Consider the following 23,574-nt stretch of genomic DNA (forward strand, 5'->3'; position numbering starts at 1 on the left):
ACTGCGCAGGTAAGTGACACCCCAGGATTTAGTGTCTTCTTCCTGCGCAGCATCTCTGTGCTTAAATTTAGTTTAGGTGCGTTTTTGTCTCTAATCAGGTGGAAGAAGTCTCATCCGTTGGTACGAGCTGAATTTTGTACGTACTTATTATCCTGCCTGTTGAAAAGGTGGAAGAAGTCTTATCTATTGGCATGCATTAGCTGAATTTTGTGTACACTGTGTAAGGATTTGTTATCCTGCCTAAAACCTATTGAAATGCAATTTACTGTTTATTGGTGAACTCTCCCTCTTCTGTATCTATTTGAGTGCTCTTTGTATAGTTGTGTACTGGTTGTGATTTTGCTGGGTGACCCATGGGTTATGGTGTTAGTTATATAAAACCCAAAAAGGGGGAAACCCCAAACGATTGGATGTTTCGGTGTGGTTTGGGCTCACATCGTGATCCATACATTGATTGTCTGGCTGGTTGGACTGAATGTGCTGGGTTTAGTTACTATCCACATACAGGCTCATCTGAAAGGGAGTGTGTAGCACTCAGTGCTATGTTTGTTTATGAAGGATATGGGGACCTCAGCTGAGATTTCCAGTATATGAAGACTTCTTGGCAGGCCTGGAGTAAGGCCAAGCCAGTGTAGGGCAAGGCGCATGGGATAAAACCCAAGAAGATGCCTGGGTCAGAAATAGCTGTTTTTGCTGCCACACTGCTGAAAGGATCCCCTCCTCCATTTGTGAAGCATGTACTGATAAGACAAGCTCCTGCTCAGGCAGATGTTTCTGTGCCAAATGCCACAGCCACGTCTGAGCTGAATCAGGAAGCTGAGAGGGGGGCTTCTGGAGGAGGAGCGGATGGCAAGCCCACACCCTCCCTCTATCCTAACCTCGCCTCCCTACAGTAGAGTAAAACATCGGGGATTAACAGGACCTGGTTTTTACCTTTAACTACATATTGCTCATGACTCTCATAATCGCCACAATTAACGTGAGAAGCGTGAGAGCCCCAGTAAGGGCACAGAGTATTTTGACCTTTCTAAGAGAGATATGAGCAGATGTATTTTTACTGCAGGAATGTACTTTACCCTTTCAGTCATCTTACAGGGAGTGGGAGCAGTGATGGACTGCTGGCCCGTCTCTCTGGAGTGGGAAAGGAAAGATAAATGGAAAAGTTGCATGATGGGGCTGCAAAAATGGCTGCAGAGGTATTTTAATTTGGTGAACCAGGGAGTGGATTTTAATGAGGAAAGTAAGGAAGTTAAAAAGGAAATGGCCAATCAGATGGAGTCAATTAGCAGATGGGTGATTTTAAGAAGTAAAGAACAAGAGATGGAGGAAGGAGAGACGTGCACATGCTACTTTTTTTAAGGAAATAATGTCATGAGGGGGTGGGATTACACAATTAAAAGAAAGGAAGAGGATAAGGAATAAGGATGAGGGAATTTTAAAAGCAGTGGAAGAATTTTATAAACAATTGTATGATGGGAGGAGTTAACTAAATATTTCACAGTTTTAGAAATGTTTAAATGTCTGAAAGGTTTTAAACAAGGTCCCGGGGAGAGGATGGACTCCCCATAGAATTTTACAAGACTTTTTGGGACATTTTAGGACATGATTTGTTAACAGTTTTTATGGAATTTCAACGACTCAACCGACTCCCAGACGGTTTTAGGACGGGGTAGTGACTTTACTGCAAAAAAAGGGAAAAGATGGATTTACAGAACTGGAGGCCAATTACATTACATCTGGATTGTAAACTTTTTATCAAACCTTTAGCACGATGTATGTCAGTGGTTTTAGAAGACATCATCCACCCAGATCAAGCTCACGCAGTGCCAGGGAGAAGGATCATGGACAGTGTGATATTGAAACGGGACTCCATCTGGTTTGCGAAAGACAGAAATATTCGGCTATTAGTCTTAAATTTAGAATTCAAAAAAGATTTTAATCGGGTCTCACACCAGTACCTGTTTCAGATACTCCAAAAAATGGGTTTTCCGGTGAGGTTCATAGAGTGGGTGGGTCTGCTGTATACAGACATCAACAGTAGAATTACAGCACCTAATCAAAGCGATTCATGTTTGCTCTGGAATACAGCAGGGGTGCCCGTTATCCCCCCTCCTGTTTGTGACATGTATTGACCCTTTGGCCCAGAACTTGAGAAGGGACCAATGGATTAAAGGACTGGACTTGCCAGAAAGATTGACGGTGACCTGCTCTTTATATATGGACGACGTGACGGTTTTATGTATGGATGTTTTATCAGGCCAGAAAGCTCTGCACCTAATGAAATGGTATGGGGGGGCCTCGGGTGCAAAAGTCAACAGGAGGAAGTCCGAGGCCCAGCTCTTTGGGCCACGGGGAGATGAATGTGTGAATTTGGATGTAGATTTTAAGGAAACAAATTTTAAAAATTCTGGGGTCAAATTTGACAGAGAGGGTGGTAGACAGGGCAACTTGACGGAGACAATAGGGAAAGCGAGGCAGCGGTTGGGTTTTTGGGGATTGAGACAAATGACGATAGAAGGCAAAATCTTAACAATAAAAGCAATTATTTTACCCCTGCTTTTATTGTTATGTTCTGTTTTTAGTCCCCCATGACACTTTCTTTTAGAACTGGACAGAGCAGTGTTCTACTTCCTGTGGGGGTCCAAGTGGGAGAGGCTGAAGAGAGAATTGTTGAAGAAGAGGCCAGAGAATGGAGGGAAAGGCCTTCCGGACCCGTACCTGTTCCTGGGGAGGAAGTTTGCGGCTTTGCACATGAGATACACCAGGACCCCCCCCCCTCAATAAGGCAAGGACAATGGTGCGGTTCTGGATGGGGTCCTATCTGAGGACCTTGGGGATATTAAAGGTGGACCTACAGACACCAGTGTCATTTACGCTGCCAAAGGAGTATGATTTTATTAGAAAGTTTTTAAGGAAATATAATTTGGAAAAAGAAGGCGACAGAGTTTTAACCAATGCAAAACTGCTCATTGCTTGTTTACAGGACCAGGAGGAAGTGAGCCCAACAATTGGGCTCACGAAGGGGGAGGCCCAGCAAGTATGGAAGAGCATGGTTCACCCAGCCCTCCGAAACAAAGACAAGGACTTGGCATGGATGGCGGCGCATGACATTCTCCTGGTCAGGGCTGTGATGCACTCCTGGGGCATGGCGGTGACATCAACATGTCCACGTGTGGCATGTGGCAAGCCAGAAACAGTGAGACACGTGTTCTTGGATTGCAGGGGGGCAAGGGACCTGTGGGCCATGATTGGCCCCCTACAAGGCCCGAGCCTGCCAGCAGGGGAGGTCCTCCCCCAAGTTTACCAGTTAGCGGTAAACGGGGTGGGCCATAATCTGTTGGTGGGGAAGCTTGTGACGGTGCCACTGTATGCTACATTAAGATTGGTAACATCAGTGCTGTGGGGGGCACTGGGTGCAGCCATTTGGAGGAGGGGGCTGAGGCCACATGCAGGGGGGTCCCTGCCACTACAGACCCTGGCCCCCGCAGATGCACCCTGAGGGAAAGAGGTAGCCTGAGAAGGGGCAGCGGGCAAGGGAAGGATCTCCACTGGCCCCAGGAGATGATGAAAGGAGTGCTGGGGAGCCACGCAGGAGAAGTTACGGTCATCCCCCCACCATCCTGAGAGAAAGATGGACTTGAACAGTAATAGAGACAATGTGTTTTAGAGCAATGGAAATTGAATAGTGAATTTTATGGTGATAGGGCTTTTATTGGCTTATTGTTGTTTTATTGTTATTGTTCTGCTTTATTGGTTTTGTTTTATTGCCAGTTCTTTTAATGATTATTTATTTTGGGTTTAATTGCATAGGTTTGTTGCATGGGTTGTTATCGCTTCTTATAAGTACTATGGTTTTAAGAGCAGAAAACAAGGGGACACATTTTACCAGCAGACAAAGGTTATTTTATCCAACTTTTGTGTTAAAAATTATATTTAACTCCTTTGTTTTAACATTATATCTTCCTGGAAAAAGAAAGAATGTCTGGAAAAATGGCCTACATAAAGGTGACATCTGTATATGAAATTCATGACAATAAACCTTTTTTTATGTGACAATAAATTTTTACTCCCTCTAGTAAGTGAACAGAGGACAAGCCAAAAGAACATTTCAGTACCACACCCAGTCATTTTTGTGACAACTATGTCCTGTTAGCTCTACATGTTATGTTAGCATTATAACTCCCGTTTTTCCTTATGATCAATTTGTTTACCACCAGGGTGGTACCAATCCTCAAGAAGGCCACACGAAGTCTCCAACATTACCAACTACAGACCGGTATCACTTCTCTCTTTCCTCTCAAAAAGCTTTGAATAAGCAGTTAATAATCAATTGTCTCTTTTCCTCACCCAGAACCAGCTGCATGATCCCAATCAGTCTGGCTACAAACCGGCACATTTTACAGAAACAGCCCTCATAGCAGTGATGGAAAAATTTAATGTTGCTAAAATTTCATGCTGCCAAACTGTCATCTGTTTTGATTCTTCTAGACCTTTCAGCAGCCCCTGACACAGTGAACCACAACATTCTTCTCTCTGTTCTCTCCAGACTTGGTGTGACTGGCTCTGCTTGGAGATGGTTCAGTCCTATCTGGAGGGACAATCCTATCAGGTGACACAGAGAGGATCCACATCCAAACCGTATAGACTCTCCACTGGTGTTCCACAAGGCTCAGTATTAGCCCCCCTTCTCTTCTCTTTGTATACTCGTTCTCTTGGTGATGTAATATCTTCTCATGGTTTCTCCTACCACTGCTATGCTGATGACACTCAATTATTTCTTTCTTTTCCACCCTCTGACATGCGGGTCTCAAGACGTATCTCAGCATGCTTGAGTGACATCGCGTCATAGATGACAGCCCACCACTTGAAGCTCAATCCCAGTAAAACTGAGCTTATGTTCATCCCAGGTACTCCCAACCCTTACCATGACCTCACAGTTTCCTTCAAGAACACCCTGGTATCACCATCCAAAGCTACCCATAGCCTGGGCATAAATTTGGACAACCAGTTGTCGTTCTCAACTTATGTTTCTAATCTAACCCCGTCTTGCAGATTTTTCCTTTGTAACATACGAAGGATTCGGACATTTCTCTTACAGGAAGCTACCCAGGTGCTGGTGCAGTCTCTTGTGATCTCAAAACTAGATTACTGCATACTGCAACTTGCTACTTGCAGGTCTTCCTCTAAGAGCCATCAAACCTCTATAGAGGTCCAGAGCGCAGCAGCACGACTGGTCTTCAATCTTCTGAAGTTCACATGTTACTCCACTGCTGCGCTCCCTTCATTGGCTCCCAGTAGCTGCAGGCATCAGATTTAAAACCTTGATGCTTGCCTACAAAGCCAAAAATGGACCAGCCCCTTCAGAAATTAGGTCAGAGGTCAATGGTCAAAGCCTGATCCATACCTTGAGTACTTTGAACCTCAAGTACGGCTCAACTTGAAATACCTTGCTTCAGGTCTCATGGATGACAAGCATCAAGACTATTTTCTGTCCTGGCTCCAAGATGGTGGAATGAAATCTCACTTGCTGTCCAGACAGCAGAGTTCCTTGCAGTCTTCAAATGCGACTGAAGACTGATCTATTTGCAGAATATCTAGAGGACAACTGACCCTGCTCCCATATTGAATGACTAATTGTACTTATTGTAGGGTATTGTTTATGTTGTTTAACAATCTCTAGCACATCTTGTTTATTGCACTTATCATTGTTTAAGGTAGACCTTATGTATTTTGTATTCCTAGGTATTAGCATTGATCCCTGTATTCTATAATCTTCTAGTTCATTGGCATGTTAGACTCTAACCTACTGTACTGTACTAGGATATATTCTATGAGTAAATGACAAAGCACTTTTCTAAGTCGCTCTGGATAAGAGCGTCTGCTAAATTCCGTAAATGTAATGTAATATTTTATGAGATTATTTAATGATATTTCAATAGTCTGGTAGGAGTCTATTGGCTAATTACTTCACATATTAAGCCCAGGCCATACTACTGCATGCTTTCATATAATTTGAGAGGTTTTTCTGAGTATAAAACTGTTGATAAATTTTGAGTCTTAATATGGAGAGGACAGAAATGAGTACAGGGAGGTTGTGAGAAGCACGGTATGCCTAAGAGTAAAATGTAGAAGTACTGCATCCTATTGTGTACAGGCCCTCCTTGAGCACTGTGTCTGACTAGCAACAAAGCTCCATTCTGTACTCACAGCAGAGGTTTGGAACACTATGTCAACACGGGATATTTATTACTAGCTAAAGAGTTAATTGCCAAGACCAATAATTTCCTAGTGTCTGGTTTTGGTACAGTGTTTACACCATACACTTAAGAAACAGAGCCAAATGAACAGAGCTGAATTTCAAGGTACAATTACTTGGTGGTTGCCTGGTGGAGGTGATAGTGCCATTGTGCTGGTGAAGGAGGTGGTGTGATGTGAGAGGTGGTGATGGTGGTAGTGGAAGTGGACTGATGGTGGTGGGATTACATTTTTATCTGGTTTTTTTTTACACTTCTATATGTTTATTTGCTGTCAAGCTTTCTTAATTCCACTCAGAATAAACCTGAATTACATAGGCCATAAAAGAGAGACAATTAATGATGCTATAATGGAGAAATTTATTGAAAATGTATACTAAATACTAAAATTAATCATAAGGATAAATGTGGTAAATAATTGATAATTTAATCCTTTAAAAGCAGCAATTTGAAAACTCAATGATTACTCCAGATCTGTGCAAGGTTCAGTACACATTTCCCAATGAGGAACCCACCAACATCACCTATCCAGTGTAATCTGTACCTCTACATGTTCACAATTCATGTTTATATTAACAATTTAAGATACATATCTGGATTATGCATACCTCGCCATGAAAACTTGCACACCAGATTTAAACAAAACAAAATTCACCTACAGCATGACAGTACATTCATTAAAAGGAGATTATATTTATGTAAAGATTTAGTCATAGAAACATTTTGTGTTCAGATGATTGTCATGTACTCAGGAGCTCCACAAAATACCTTTAGACACCTGAAAATGCAAATTGGGAAAAATAGCTGATACATTTGGATGCAATCAAAATGAGTAATGCTACGAGTTACATTATTGTGTAATGTATTCCTGCACCTTTACTGAAAAAGCATTTTCAGTAAATTCATAAACTGAGCACCAATCATGTTATATTTTAAGAATTATTGCTTTTCACATTGTAGTTATGATTGCTGCAAGAGGGGCTGTCAAACATCAAACCATGTGCTCAACAATAACAAACTCAAAACTAGCCTGTGGCAGAACTATCTTTGGTACTGTTTATATCACTCCAGTAACTGTATAAAGCATGAGGAAGCATGGAAAGCAGTTTCGTTTTGTCAGTGTAATGGTTCACCTGTGCTTCAGTCAGTCCTGATAAAAGGCCCCACAGATATGGAGGAGGTGTGACTGATGTCCACAGACCTGGCAAATCTGTGGTAGTATCCGGGGTGACAATGCTATACAAGATAAAATGGATTTATTGAGACAAACATCCATTTTAATCCCTCAATATTCATTTATGAGAACAGTAGGTATCATTAGAAGAGCACATGTCCAAGTTTGAACACTTTAGCTTGCAAATAAAAAATAAAACATTACTATTCACAGTAATGTAATACCCTGTAATTAGATTACAGTGGCACAGTAGAGTAATACACTGTAGTTTTAGTATAATGCTTAGGTCTGCTCTCTCTTTACCACTGGAGTGTGATTGAGAGGAAGGAGCTGTCAGAACTCACCACTGCACAGTTGTTGTTTTGCAGTAGACAAAGGTGAATGGAGCAGTGAAGGAAGACCTTGGGGTAATCGTCAAAAGCAAACATCTTGAAGAGGAAGCGGGCGGTTGTGGAGACACCGTTCTGAAGCACTTCCACTGAGTTATCATCTGGATTAGGACACCTGAAAATATTTAGGATATTTTACTTTTACCAGTTATGGAGGCAGGCTTTCAAATATGCAGTTATTTGTAACTTATAAAATGACAATTCACATATTGCTATAGGTTTATGCCTAAATCAGTATAATCATTATGTGTATGTTTTTATATATATATATATTTATTGATTTATTTTTTTTTAAGGTTTTTTTTTTAGTTTTTCTAGTATGTGGGTTGAGCCCACAAAAAAGATTTCCTTTTCCCAATGTGCTGTTTGTCATGGTCGCCCCTCCCTGGCATTGGCGGTTCTCACAGGGAAGGCTTCTGTTTTGTTATCTTCCTCATTTTTTTGTGTTTTTTTGTTTTGTTTTCCATGTACTTCCTTGTTTTAGTTTCAGTTTTCTCTACCCCCCCTTGTTCAGTTGTCCAACTGTTATTGGTTCCATCTGTGTATAGTTATTCCCTTATTAGTTTGTATATTTAAGACCTGTGTTTTGTTATCCATGTTGTTGGTTATTTTGTAGGTTTGGCTCATTTGGTTGTTTGTAGGTTCAGTATTCTTTGCATGCAGTTAATGTTCTTCATTGTTCTTGTTTGTTTATGTTTGCCCTTGTCATGTCTGTGTTTAAGTTTTCTGATCTTCCTCCCCGGTGTTCTGTAATGGCTCATTTCTGGTTTATATTCATTGGTTTTGTTTGTACTTGTTATTATTTAATAAAATCCCTCCTCACGTTTGCATCCTGCCTCTTGCCCCATCTCATCGTTACACTGTTGTTGTTTCTTAAAATAACTCTAAAGACCTACTCCAGGTTCTCTAGATAACATCATCATTGAGCTTGAGACCCTCCTGAGTAAATTCCCCATTGAAGGAAACCCACTCATTCTCCATCGTGACTTCAACCTTCCATCACACAAGCTACATTCCTCCTGCATCCTTCCACTGTTGTAATCATTTGACCTCACCCTCAACCAGAGTGGGCAATGTTCTGGACTATTTTTCACCCAGACCACCATAGCTCCAGACATTGCAGTAAGCCCCTTCACCTCTCAAACCTTTCTATCCTTCTCTCTCCCTCTTCTTGTGATTCTCACTCTTCTTTCTATCCACACCTCCCCATGTTTTTCCTCCTTCCATCACAATCTGTGCTCCATAAGTCCCTCCTTCTTTGCTTCTACTATATTTTCTACCCTCCCTCACTCTGACTCTCTTTCTTCTCTATCCCTGGATATAGTTACTAATATTTTCCTTTCTACACTCTCCTCACCTCTCTCCTACAGACTTGCAAGATCTGCCCTCTGGCTAATGGAAGCACTGTATTGCCAAAGGAGAGAACTAAGAACTGCAGAGAGGTATTAGAGGAAAACTCACCTAGATTCAGAACTCAATTCATACCAGTCTCTCCTTTCCAATTTCTCACTGGAAATAAAATCTGCAGTCATCATACTACAGAGGAAAATTTGAATCATCAGCATATGATCCATATAAGTTCTTCAGTATTTTTTCTTCTCTCCTTTACCCTCCCCCCTCCTACCTCATCTTTTACTCCTGAGAATTTCCTCACCTTCTTTGAGAAGAAGGTTGCAGCAATTCACCAGCCTTTTCCTCTCTTTCCACCAGTGTTCTGACACTTTCTGACACTCAAGTTTCCAGCCATATCTCAGCTTCCTAGACTGACACTGGATGACAGCCCCCTACTTGTCTCCTTCTGTAGCTGCTCACAGCCTGGGCATAACTTTGGACAACCAGTTGTCATTCTCAACTCATGTTTCAAACCTGACCTGGCCTTGTAGGTTTCTCCTTTGTAACATACAAAAGATCTGGACCTTTCTTTCACAGGAAGCTACCCAGGTGCTTGTGCAGTTACTTGTCATCTCAAAGCTAGACTACTGCAACTTGCTACTTGCTGGTCTTCCTCTCTGGACCATCAGACCTCTACAAGTTATCCAGAATGCAGCAGCACAACTAGTCTTCAATCTTCCCAAGTTCACAGGCCACTCCACTGCTGCGTTCCCTTCATTGGCTTCCAGTAGGTGCCCGCATCAAAATTAAAATCCTGATGTTCTCATTCAAAGCCAAAAATGGACCATCCCCTCTGTACGTGATGACAATGGTCAAGGACCAATCTGTACCTTGGCTACTTCACATCTCAAGTTCAAAAATGCTTGTTTGTCCTGGCTCTCAGATGGTGTAAAGAACTTCCATTGGCTATCCAGACAGCACAGTGCCATGCAGTCTTCAAATGTAGACTTTAGACTTATCTATTTGTAGAGTATTTAAATGGCCATTGATCCTGCAACTAGGTTAACTAACTGAAACCCAGACTTGTCTGGTACTGTTTATTATTGCACTTCTCATTGTCTGATATAGAGTTTATGCTTATTTTGGATTTCTAGGTATCAATATTGATTCCTGAATCTCAGAAAGTAGTTCAATGATATCTTGAGCTCTAACCCACTGTACTTGACTTGTAATCAGAAGGTTGCTGGTTCAAGCCCCACCACCGCCAAGGTGCCACTGTTGGGTCCTTGAACAAGGCTCTTAACCCTTGTACTCAGTCATAATGTAAGTCACTTTAGATAAAAACATCAGCTAAATGCAAATATAAATAAGAGTGTCAGTTAAATGCCATAAATCTAAATGTAAATATTCCAAGAAAGCCAAAGTGCCTTACGTATTAATGATGAGGTCCCAGCGGACAGTATAGTTGCGGTCATTCTCAGGAGTGGCCCAACATGAATCAATTACTATAGCAATTTGATGGCTGTCCACTCCTTGAACAAACACTGCCACATAGATCCTCTGGTCGACCTCTATGTTTGCTCTGCCATTGTAAGGGTGGGAGAAACCAGCATCCTTATAGGGAATCATCCTGACCTGGTACATCCCCACACCATCAGGAAGGGTCTTGTGTACTATGCTGAAGAAAAGTACAACAACATTAATAGACAGCACATTGCAAAGAAAGTTCATTTAATGCAAATTTCATGCAGAAGACAATTTAATGTGCTGTACAGACAAAACACGACAGAAAAGTGATATGTTGCCATGCTGTACAAATGTAATTCTTGGCATACCACTAAAATTATTCACATGCATGAAAATTATTCTGAGCTTATTATAAAAACCTTAAAAGCTGTACAAGACTACATATTTATGGTGTTTTAGTGCATACATTTAAATATGTGTTAAAACATACATATTTGTGGTATTTTAAGGCAGTAGTCCATCTCACCTCCACAAAGGGTGGAGTTCTGTTTTCATAGTCAGTGTCTGAGTGAGCTGGTAGATGCAGGAGAAGGGCATTTCCAGCTTTTTATGTTTATTAAAGGGGCTTCTTGATGAGTTGAGTCTGCCCTGGATAGTGTTTTCATAGATAAAGTGGGTGCCGTTGGTCTATAGATGTTAAAATAGAGGTAAATTTATACAGTAAATGTGATTTTAAAAAATCTGGTAATATCACATATCATAATATCATTTTGTTAATGTGTAGGTAAAGCATTATTCAGACTGCCTATGTAGTTTTTAGCACACAGGGGAAACTTAAATTATATTGTTACAATAATAATGCAACAAGAAAGTGTGATAAAGAGTTTAGTACAAAATATTACCATGAGGTTTGTGCCACAGACATGTTTATCATTATCAAAATGTAACACCAGTCTTCCATTTGTGACTGTTCCTCTGCAGCTGGGGTCATTCAGGTGCAGGCTGTTTCCAGGGAAACCAGCTTCAAAGAGCTGACAGCGGGACAGAGATATGGTGCCAGAGCTGCCCTCACACACTTCAATAGCATCTAGAACACAGAGAAGGGACGTGAAAAAAAAATACCATTGAAATGAATAAATGATGTTGGATAAACTCTGCCAAGGTTACCAGATTTCCACACAAGTATATTGAAATTTGATTTTACCATAAGACTCGGGGTGTGGTCGACGATGATCCTGAATACAGAAGCAGCCATAGACACCATCTGTCTCCCCACACCACTCATCTTCAGTGCAGTTCAGCTCCACACAGGGGTCCACCCACGCTAAACAGAGGAAAAATCAAGAACATACACAGACAAAATTTTATTCACATTATGCATACAGTGTAAACATATCCATTGCATTCAAATTCTCATTCTCAACAAAATGAAATCTAGGAAAAGTATATAAATATTCCACGCTGCTCAAATGACAGCACGACAAGAGAAGTGAACAACGCAGATCAGTGGAAAGTGTAGAATTATTTTCCACCATGGTGTGAGCATGGAGTTTCAGTACACTATGTTACATAAAACACTACAAAAGAGGTAAAAAAGAAAAGCAGACTTACGGCAAGACAGGTCAGCACGCCAGTCTGAGATCTGGAGCTGCATCATGACACAAGCAGCCTGATAGGCCTCCACAGCTGAACACAGCATGTCACTGGTTGATGGGTAGGCACAAAGGTCATACACACAGGAAGTGAAGTAAGGGGCAGGGTTGACATGGCCATGGCAGAGGTGGAAGGGTCCACTGGTGTTAGTGATGATGCTGCAGAGGTCAGAGTACCTCAGTCTAAAGGGACAAGTATTAGGATCTGCTGTCTGGTCAGTAGCACCACACCTGGAAAAAAACACAGAATGGTCAGGGACTTTACATGGGACAGTGAAACTGAAAACTGAATTTTACTTGGATGATGTTGTTTCAAAATAAAGTAGTCTCCAGGATTTGCTCTACATATCATGTTTATTGGAAACAGTTGCTGAATTAGTCACAGCAACTGTGAGTTCCTGCACACATTGTACAAGGACACATTGGTACACATTGTGCACCTGTATCTGTGTATTGTCATTTCAAAGAATGCATTTATTGTTCTGTTTTTTCCAGATAGAGTTAGAATGTATCTACCCTGGGCTGCTGGTGTTTGATTTCCAGCTGTTTCCGAAAGCAGTGTCATTGGGTGCCAGAGCTCCGCTGGGCAAAGTCTTGTCATCTGTTGGGTCTCCATTATTGTTTCCACACACTCCACAAACAGATCCACGGAATCTTGGGCCCAGTCTCACTGAAAGTGTAGAACGACCATCAAAGTACACCAGGAGCTTACTTGATGCATTCACAACCACAAAATTTAGCTCCTGATGAACTTCTGCCAGATAACTGATTTGAAAAGCAGATGAATTCACAATATTCCCATCAACCTACAAAGGGGAAAAAAAAAAAGTTAATAAGAACAGAGAGATGGAAAAATATCAGAATTTCACAAGCAGGGGAGCACAATGCATGATATCAATTAATACCTTCACTCTCCCATTTTGTCCAATGGAAATCTGTGTGTGCTGAGCTCCTTGACTTAGCCACACATCCACTGCAGACACAAAGGACACGGCCATGTTCCCACGGTGTATGTTGGTGGCCACCACACGGAATCCCAGCTCATTATTATCCACATACCCACAGGTCTGAGAAATCTCATATGAACAAGTACCCTGGAGAAAAACACATTATTGAACTTTACAGAGTAGTAGATTTCAGTTCAGTTTCACTGAATGGCTCATTTTCCCCGAAATGGAAGGCCTTCATGGATTAACCTCCACTAGAGTAAGATTTTAGCCATGTTCTTTTTATTTGAGCTTTCTATCCATTTTATATGATTGTGTATTTTTGATTGCTTTAGTACATATATTACACATTTATGATTATATCATCTGCTTTTTTAAAAGATAGAATCATATTAATGAAAAGAGAGCCATGAAGCAGCTCATTCTTGCCTGAAAGGTGGCCAGAGCTCCATCAAAGGTGAGGTAATGGGGGTCCCCCCACACCATGCAGGAGGACATTTGGCTGTAGCAGCCACGCTGGCCATTCCTGACTGCACACTCCTCAGTGGGAGAGCAGGAGGTGGAGAGGCAGCGCAGGTCATTAGGAGCAAAGCACTCACAATGTTGAAAACATCCTGGAGTCCAGAACTGATTGCCAATCTGGAAAAAAACACCTTGGATTTACAAAGCTGCCTCAGAGCACACCAAACAATTTCTCTCCTTTGGACAAAAGAAACCAAAGTGGATAAGTTCAGCCATTTTGCACAACGCCATGTTTGGTATAAAACAAATGCAGAATATCATTACAAACACCTCATAGCAGTCATTACAATAGGAGATTGAGTAATGATGATTTGGGCATGTTTTGCCAGAAGAGGGTATAGTCATCAAGTCGCCAAGGTGACCAAGAAGTGGATTTTATGCCAAAGTTCTTTAGAGAAATCAAGAGAGCAGGTGTCCCAGAGCATTGACTGCAGTGTTATATATTGACTTTGGTGTTATATATCAGTTTTAGGATCGTTCACATTTTAGAACAAATTGTCATTTAGTATAAATTTATTAATGTACTTGCAGATTATTAATTGCAAAATATAGGAACCCACATGAAAGTAGAGTCCATTGTACAAGCAGCCACACTGTTCCACTGGTACACAGAGACCTCCACTCCTCACGAAGCCTTCATTACAGAAACAGCCCTCTGAACATGTCCTCTCACATACAGCATCAACGCTGCTGGCACAGGTGTGCCCACAGTCTGTACCACACAGCTCGTAGTGGCTGTTCACGGGACACTCCACGCCTGAGAAATTTAAGACAGAATTAAGAAACACATTGTGCTGTATCACCCTACTGTGCAACAGTAGATATACCTCAATAACAGGTGTATAACGTCCCACATACTGTGAGAATTCTTAAGAATTTTATATGGCTGTATGACAGACAATACATCAGAGGATCCCTCATTTTAAACCACATAAACTTGCAAGACAGTGCTCTGCAGGCAGGCTCTTTCCTGGTTTGCACCAAGTGACTTACGGCAGGTCGTGTTCTGTCTCCAGGGGTAGATAGTTGCTTTGGCAGACTGGCAGGCACTGACATAGGTTTGGATGGAACGGCACAGAACATCGTTACTGTACCCAGAGAGGCAAACATCAAATGCACAGTTGTTGAAGTAGGCCTCAGGACCCACATAGGCATGGCAGAAGCCGAAGGGACCCTGCCTGTCTCTGAGGATCTCACATTGAGTCCGTGCCCTAGTTTGGTCTGGACATGATGGACAGGAGTCTCCACACCCATCACTGCACAGTGTGTCATTCTGCACTTTCCAGCTGGCTCCAAACTGGGAAGCTGAAGTGCCCAGTGCACCTGAACGCGTGAGGAAATCGTCACGTGTCTGGCCATTGTAGTTACCGCAAAGACCACATGTGACTCCACTGTAATTTGCTGGCACAGTGATGCGCACCACCCATGAGCCATCATAACTCACACTAAGGCCAAAGTCAGTTGAAATGAAAGTGTTCTGTTCACTGGAGTAAATGGACACTCGGCCAGAATCAAGCAGGACAGGAAGGTGCCTGGTCTCGTTATCAATCTGATGAAGAGAAAGCCCAACCATATAGATTATTACAACATAGGGATGTGCCTCAATATATGATGGCCTTATAACCATTCCCCCATGTTCAACATGTCTTCCAGTGCATAATATTTGCTTTCATCTTCCAGCTAGTATAAGGTAATTAATAATGTACGATGACCATTACTTTCATGGAGGATCTCCTTAATCCACCAGCTGTGGCTGTCCTCCTTACCTCAATAGTGCCATGCATGTCGCGTGAGATGTGCAACAGATGTCCTGAGACATTGACGTAAACTTCAGCAGTGATTGAAACTGGGAGTCCATTCCATGCTTCATTCCTTGCTGAAACCTGGAAGTACGGTAGTCGTCGAGTATTATTGCATACAGTTGCCAGTATGTATTGGCATGTGCCCTGGAAGTCAAATGTGCGGCCATCGAAAGAGATGTAGTGGGGGTCCCCTGAAGCAGAGCACGTGGCACGGGGTTGAGGATGGCAGCCGAATTCTCCCCCAACAATACTGCAGGTTTCCTGACCGCTGCAAGATGATGGGACACAGTGAACTAAACCTGTGGTCCCGTCACAGTCACACAAAGACTGGCACTGCTCGCCATACCAGAAACGCTCTCCACCCTGCCTGTAGCGCCCTTCATGGAGACAGCCACAGCCCGTGGGGGGCACACAGCGTTCTCCACTTAGCAAGAGCCCATCGTTACACTGACATCCTTCCTGGCAGTGCTGGGTACACAGGAAGGGGAATGATAGACTAGGGCACGCAGCAGGGCAGGAAGTGCCACACAACTCATAGTGGCTGTTGACTGGGCAGGGGAACTCTGTAATCAAAAAGAGATCTAGTTAGCTTTTGGCTGTTCGAAATACTTTATCAAGTGTGGACAACTACTACGCAGTGATGTACTATGACAACAAAGATTAGTTTGTTTTACACTGTTGTCCAGTACTCACCACACTTTGTGATATTTCTCCATTCTCCCACTCTAATACCATTTTGCTGGCAGAGTACAGAGTAGCCTCTCAGCACTTCGCACAAGGACTCTCTGGCTCCCCCGGTCTGTTCCAGTGAATGGGTGCAATCTGCTACCCATTGCCTAGGGTCCAGGCTGCTGTGACACTGAGCAAATGGTCCACGTGCTGAGGCCATGATGCTGCAGTTCTGTGTGAATTGGCTGGTATTCTGATAATATCCCGTTTGCCAGATGCCTGCGGACTCCATGCAGTAGGCTGAGAGGGACCCATCTCGCCAGCTATCCCCAAACCCCCGTGAGTCATTAAGCAAGACTCCGACTGGGCTGTAAAACTCGTCTGCCTGGTTGCCATTCAAATTCCCACACAGACCACCAAGTGAGCCATTGTAAGTGCTGGGTGCAGTGATTCTGATTAGGTGTGGCCAGTCTGCTCGCACAATTACACCAAAGGTTGTCTCCATAATGATACCTTTCACACTGCTGTGGTAGATAAGGATTCGACCACTGGCAAGTGCGAAGGGAAGAGAAACCACTTGTCCACTCACCTAGGGGAAACAATGTTGGCAAGAAATGGTTGATTATGATCAAGATCCTAAAAAAACCTGTAGCCCAGCAGCTAAGGATGGGCCCGCTCGTTGAGTCTTTGGGCCCCCTCGTTGAGTCCTCATGTGGTTTCTTCCTCAAGCTCTAGGAAGTTTTCCCTTGCCACGGTCACCCTTGGCTTGCATAGTGGGGGCTTGGACTCAGACATGTGTAAAGCTGCTTTGTGACAGCGGTTGTAAAAAGCACTATATAAATAAATTTGATGATGTATTATGTCCAGTGGTTATCCTATTGTTAATATTGTTCTACAAATGCCATTAGAAAACATTGAAATAATTTAGTATCCAGTGTAAAAAGTGAGCTTACCTGTGCTTTTCCTCCATCTGCCATCTCAATAGAGACCTGAGTTCCCTCTGCGTCAAACCTCAGCACCCTAATAAAGTCCTGTGGACCTCTGGGCACTTTCTGCACTGTCACTTCAAAGTTTGGTAGCTGGGATGGCCCCATTACCCTAGTCAGGGTGAGTCCACAAGCTCCTGGATAACTGAACATCACTCCATCAAAGGTGTGATATGTGCCTAGTCCTTCCACCAAGCAGGTGGAATAACTGGTGGGTCTGCAACCTCTTACTCCGTTATACAATCCGCACGTCTCCTGTCGACCACACTGGTGATTCTGGCAGCTCATTGCTCTATTGCTGCAAACGCACTGTCTTCCACAATCTGCACCCAGTACCACAGACTGGCCTTCAGCATAGTAGAGTCCTTCAAAAGTGCAGCCACAGTTAGCTTCAGGAACACATTCTCCAGCACTCAGGACATACCCTGCATCACAGATACAGCTCTCCTGGTTTGGCAAGGGGCAGCTTGAAGGTGCAGAAGGGTTACTGCAGGTCGCAGGGCAGCTTGTTCCCTGGGTTTCAAAGTGACTGTGGGCAGGACATGGGATTTCTGCAAGTAAATGGAAAAAGATTGGTTATGGATTTTGATAAGCTGGAACAACGATTTCCTATCCTGTACACTTATTCATGACATATGGAAAACCATTAAGACCCCTACCACAGAATCCTGGTCTCCTCCACTGGCCCAGCTGAATGCCCTGCTGCTGGCACTGAGCAGCATACACGTTGAGTGCCTGGCACAGGATTGGCTGGTATCCTCCTCCCACACAAAGATCATAAACACAGTTCTCTGTAAATATCTGGGGTGCCAGCCTTGATTGGCAAGTGGAAAAAGGGCCACTGGAATTTGCTAGGATTCCACAGAAGGCTCCACTCCTGTAAAGACTGGTCTGAGCTGTGGTACAAGATGAACAAGCCAAACCTGAACACCGAGTGTTCTGACAGACAGGATATATGTCTCCTGGTACTTTCCAGGAGTTTGCAAAGTCCAGATCTGAACTCAAGATCTGTCCAGATGGTGTGCGGAAGTCATCTTCTGGATGGTGATTGAAGTTGCCACACAGGCCACAAGTGGCATTCTGGTAGTCGTAAGGTACACTGATGGTCACATAGTGATTTGAATCATATGTAACAACCAATCCAAAATCAGTACTGATGGCCACAGAGAAACCAGACTGATAAACTTGAATGGAGCCATTGTGGAGGCTGAAAGGTGCTGCTGCAAAGCTTCCATTTACCTGCAGAGAAAACAGTAGAAATTAGAGTAATATACAAAATCAAAAGAGTACACTGATGTAATGTCATGATGCGGACCTTGGCCTGATATTGATGATCTTTCACTAGTTCCAGTTCTTCGTTATAGACAAATACTCTGACCAGGCGTGTCCATGCCACACTTGTACTACCACGATTCTCATTCTTGCCTTCAATGCGATAATATGGTAATCCCCTGCCACAAACCTATAGAGAAAATCAATCTCATATTCAGATCCTTTTAAAACAGACTCCTTCATATTAAATATGGTTTTCTCTCATCCAATCGCAAAAAAAATAAAAATCAGTGTTAAAAACTAAACCTCAGACAGGACGTAGGTGCAGGTCCCTTGAAAATGAAAGATTTGATTGTCAAAGGTGTAGTAGTGGGGGTCCCCAGAGATGGTACAGGTCTGGCGCTGAATGTTTTGGCAGCTGTACTGGAAAGCAGCAGGACGGCAGGCTTGAGAGAAGGTGCAGGGCTGTGAACTGCACTGGAGACCCCTGCTGCTACAGGTGCATCTCTGCTGGCAAGAGGCATCTGTCCAAAAAGAGCTTCTCTGTGGCACAGTACCACCTGATAGAACAAAACATTTCAGTTAGATCCGAAGTAATTCACTGTGAATCTATCAAGAAATTTTACATGCATAAATTGCACACTACCATTAAACAGACATGTTTGTGATCCCTGGTCTACACGGAAGGCCCATCTGCCTGTCACGTTCACGTTGCTGCTGTTTGTGAAGCTTGTGTAGTTGTATTGAAATGACCCAGGAATAGAGAAATTGTAACTCCCGTCATCGGTACCATAACCAGCCTAGCAAATGACACACAGCATATAATAATCATATATATGCCGCATGTATTATCACCCTTAAACATAAGGGCATTCTAAGCTTTTCATTCCCATATTGTGCTCACCTGTACCAACATACTTGTTGGAGCAATCTGACCATAGTTCATCAGTATAAAGGAGAGATGGCCATCTGAAATCAAAACTACTTGGAAAGATGGTTCCTGGAAAAAACAAAAGATTAAAAAGTGAGACATATTTTAAAATCTAACTAAACTTAGTCCATGTACAATTTTTCAGTCTAGCTTTCGGTTTATCATTTTGACTTAAAAAATTCTCTCGATACCACTAGTCAGGAATTCAGTTCACGATTTAATTAAGCACATGACATCCAAAGTTTTCAAAGTCATTTCTTACTGTTCCTGAGTTGGGATAGTAAGCTACTCTGGCCCACGTTGTAACAAAAACCCACGTTGCTCTGAATCTCAGCTGAGCAAAGTATTGGTAAATATCTTGGGTAGCTTGAGTAAGAACACTGCCAGAAGTGTACTGCCGATATGAGATGACTCCTCTTCCTCGAAAAATGCATGTCCAGAATGGAGCAATGATGTCAGGCACCCCATGACGAGGGAAAGGGTAAGAAACACAGCTGTCCCACACATTATCAAAGGTTAAGTATCCGTTCTCATTGATCTGCAGAAGAAAATCACATTATATTTCACATGAATTAGAAGCCCTTTGCTTTACCAATGACAGTCTACAAAAATCAGATTGACATACACATTACAGCTTGAGACAGCACCAACATTAAAAAGTATAAAATTTATTTAGATTGATTTACATATGTTTGGCTGTATGTTTTTCCAAAGAATAAAAACGGCTGCACCAAAGAGACAGCCGGTGAGCGTCCATCACTCATTATGTCTCCAACTCCAAATGGATAGAAAGGCCCTGAGACACAAAAGATAAAGGAAGATTTAATGTCACCATATAAAACTGAGTGCTCAGAATAATAACTTTTTAGACATTTGTTTATCTCCATTAACAATCTAGTTCAAAGAACAGTACAAACTTGTAGTTGTGAGTCAATTAGCAGAGAAGAACAGTACTTTTGGCGCTCACACACATTTGTTCAGAGTATACCTACAGTAAAACCCCCAATGTCCTTTCAGTTCATGTTCTGAATTGAAATTTAAGACCAGACTCTCAATTTATGCAAGTATGGAAGACTTACGGCAAGACAGGTCAGCACGCCAGTCTGAGATCTGGAGCTGCATCATGACACAAGCAGCCTGATAGGCCTCCACAGCTGAACACAGCATGTCACTGGTTGATGGGTAGGCACAAAGGTCATAAACACAGGAAGTGAAGTAAGGGGCAGGGTTGACATGGCCATGGCAGAGGTGGAAGGGTCCACTGGTGTTAGTGATGATGCTGCAGAGGTCAGAGTACCTCAGTCTAAAGGGACAAGTATTAGGATCTGCTGTCTGGTCAGTAGCACCACACCTGGAAAAAAACACAGAATGGTCAGGGACTTTACATGGGACAGTGAAACTGAAAACTGAATTTTACTTGGATGATGTTGTTTCAAAATAAAGTAGTCTCCAGGATTTGCTCTACATATCATGTTTATTGGAAACAGTTGCTGAATTAGTCATAGCAACTGTGAGTTCCTGCACACATTGTACAAGGACACATTGGTACACATTGTGCACCTGTATCTGTGTATTGTCATTTCAAAGAATGCATTTATTGTTCTGTTTTTTCCAGATAGAGTTAGAATGTATCTACCCTGGGCTGCTGGTGTTTGATTTCCAGCTGTTTCCGAAAGCAGTGTCATTGGGTGCCAGAGCTCCGCTGGGCAAAGTCTTGTCATCTGTTGGGTCTCCATTATTGTTTCCACACACTCCACAAACAGATCCACGGAATCTTGGGCCCAGTCTCACTGAAAGTGTAGAACGACCATCAAAGTACACCAGGAGCTTACTTGATGCATTCACAACCACAAAATTTAGCTCCTGATGAACTTCTGCCAGATAACTGATTTGAAAAGCAGATGAATTCACAATATTCCCATCAACCTACAAAGGGGAAAAAAAAAAAGTTAATAAGAACAGAGAGATGGAAAAATATCAGAATTTCACAAGCAGGGGAGCACAATGCATGATATCAATTAATACCTTCACTCTCCCATTTTGTCCAATGGAAATCTGTGTGTGCTGAGCTCCTTGACTTAGCCACACATCCACTGCAGACACAAAGGACACGGCCATGTTCCCACGGTGTATGTTGGTGGCCACCACACGGAATCCCAGCTCATTATTATCCACATACCCACAGGTCTGAGAAATCTCATATGAACAAGTACCCTGGAGAAAAACACATTATTGAACTTTACAGAGTAGTAGATTTCAGTTCAGTTTCACTGAATGGCTCATTTTCCCCGAAATGGAAGGCCTTCATGGATTAACCTCCACTAGAGTAAGATTTTAGCCATGTTCTTTTTATTTGAGCTTTCTATCCATTTTATATGATTGTGTATTTTTGATTGCTTTAGTACATATATTACACATTTATGATTATATCATCTGCTTTTTTAAAAGATAGAATCATATTAATGAAAAGAGAGCCATGAAGCAGCTCATTCTTGCCTGAAAGGTGGCCAGAGCTCCATCAAAGGTGAGGTAATGGGGGTCCCCCCACACCATGCAGGAGGACATTTGGCTGTAGCAGCCACGCTGGCCATTCCTGACTGCACACTCCTCAGTGGGAGAGCAGGAGGTGGAGAGGCAGCGCAGGTCATTAGGAGCAAAGCACTCACAATGTTGAAAACATCCTGGAGTCCAGAACTGATTGCCAATCTGGAAAAAAACACCTTGGATTTACAAAGCTGCCTCAGAGCACACCAAACAATTTCTCTCCTTTGGACAAAAGAAACCAAAGTGGATAAGTTCAGCCATTTTGCACAACGCCATGTTTGGTATAAAACAAATGCAGAATATCATTACAAACACCTCATAGCAGTCATTACAATAGGAGATTGAGTAATGATGATTTGGGCATGTTTTGCCAGAAGAGGGTATAGTCATCAAGTCGCCAAGGTGACCAAGAAGTGGATTTTATGCCAAAGTTCTTTAGAGAAATCAAGAGAGCAGGTGTCCCAGAGCATTGACTGCAGTGTTATATATTGACTTTGGTGTTATATATCAGTTTTAGGATCGTTCACATTTTAGAACAAATTGTCATTTAGTATAAATTTATTAATGTACTTGCAGATTATTAATTGCAAAATATAGGAACCCACATGAAAGTAGAGTCCATTGTACAAGCAGCCACACTGTTCCACTGGTACACAGAGACCTCCACTCCTCACGAAGCCTTCATTACAGAAACAGCCCTCTGAACATGTCCTCTCACATACAGCATCAACGCTGCTGGCACAGGTGTGCCCACAGTCTGTACCACACAGCTCGTAGTGGCTGTTCACGGGACACTCCACGCCTGAGAAATTTAAGACAGAATTAAGAAACACATTGTGCTGTATCACCCTACTGTGCAACAGTAGATATACCTCAATAACAGGTGTATAACGTCCCACATACTGTGAGAATTCTTAAGAATTTTATATGGCTGTATGACAGACAATACATCAGAGGATCCCTCATTTTAAACCACATAAACTTGCAAGACAGTGCTCTGCAGGCAGGCTCTTTCCTGGTTTGCACCAAGTGACTTACGGCAGGTCGTGTTCTGTCTCCAGGGGTAGATAGTTGCTTTGGCAGACTGGCAGGCACTGACATAGGTTTGGATGGAACGGCACAGAACATCGTTACTGTACCCAGAGAGGCAAACATCAAATGCACAGTTGTTGAAGTAGGCCTCAGGACCCACATAGGCATGGCAGAAGCCGAAGGGACCCTGCCTGTCTCTGAGGATCTCACATTGAGTCCGTGCCCTAGTTTGGTCTGGACATGATGGACAGGAGTCTCCACACCCATCACTGCACAGTGTGTCATTCTGCACTTTCCAGCTGGCTCCAAACTGGGAAGCTGAAGTGCCCAGTGCACCTGAACGCGTGAGGAAATCGTCACGTGTCTGGCCATTGTAGTTACCGCAAAGACCACATGTGACTCCACTGTAATTTGCTGGCACAGTGATGCGCACCACCCATGAGCCATCATAACTCACACTAAGGCCAAAGTCAGTTGAAATGAAAGTGTTCTGTTCACTGGAGTAAATGGACACTCGGCCAGAATCAAGCAGGACAGGAAGGTGCCTGGTCTCGTTATCAATCTGATGAAGAGAAAGCCCAACCATATAGATTATTACAAC

At 42.7% G+C, this 23,574-nt stretch overlaps 1 protein-coding gene across 1 annotated transcript in view; it reads right to left on the minus strand.

Annotated features, from left to right (window-relative positions):
• Nucleotides 1-23,574, minus strand: part of LOC113588926 (IgGFc-binding protein-like) — a 77,597-nt gene that overhangs the window by 28,972 nt on the left and 25,051 nt on the right. The window contains exons 44-70 of the mRNA XM_035525068.1: nt 22,980-23,535; nt 22,547-22,743; nt 21,894-22,103; nt 21,423-21,611; nt 21,034-21,323; nt 20,477-20,748; nt 20,084-20,193; nt 19,660-19,935; nt 19,371-19,466; nt 19,113-19,266; nt 18,773-19,026; nt 18,510-18,656; nt 17,854-18,433; nt 17,162-17,745; nt 16,233-16,797; nt 15,504-16,102; nt 14,731-15,286; nt 14,298-14,494; nt 13,645-13,854; nt 13,174-13,362; nt 12,785-13,074; nt 12,228-12,499; nt 11,821-11,940; nt 11,519-11,703; nt 11,143-11,303; nt 10,582-10,827; nt 7,773-7,932 (exon numbers count right to left, since the gene is read on the minus strand). Of these exons, the coding sequence (XP_035380961.1) occupies nt 7,773-7,932; nt 10,582-10,827; nt 11,143-11,303; nt 11,519-11,703; nt 11,821-11,940; nt 12,228-12,499; nt 12,785-13,074; nt 13,174-13,362; nt 13,645-13,854; nt 14,298-14,494; nt 14,731-15,286; nt 15,504-16,102; nt 16,233-16,797; nt 17,162-17,745; nt 17,854-18,433; nt 18,510-18,656; nt 18,773-19,026; nt 19,113-19,266; nt 19,371-19,466; nt 19,660-19,935; nt 20,084-20,193; nt 20,477-20,748; nt 21,034-21,323; nt 21,423-21,611; nt 21,894-22,103; nt 22,547-22,743; nt 22,980-23,535 (7,665 nt within the window). The remainder of the gene's footprint in view (nt 1-7,772; nt 7,933-10,581; nt 10,828-11,142; nt 11,304-11,518; nt 11,704-11,820; nt 11,941-12,227; nt 12,500-12,784; nt 13,075-13,173; nt 13,363-13,644; nt 13,855-14,297; nt 14,495-14,730; nt 15,287-15,503; nt 16,103-16,232; nt 16,798-17,161; nt 17,746-17,853; nt 18,434-18,509; nt 18,657-18,772; nt 19,027-19,112; nt 19,267-19,370; nt 19,467-19,659; nt 19,936-20,083; nt 20,194-20,476; nt 20,749-21,033; nt 21,324-21,422; nt 21,612-21,893; nt 22,104-22,546; nt 22,744-22,979; nt 23,536-23,574) is intronic.

Source organism: Electrophorus electricus, chromosome 4 (assembly GCF_013358815.1).
Source record: "Electrophorus electricus isolate fEleEle1 chromosome 4, fEleEle1.pri, whole genome shotgun sequence".
NCBI lineage: Eukaryota > Metazoa > Chordata > Actinopteri > Gymnotiformes > Gymnotidae > Electrophorus > Electrophorus electricus.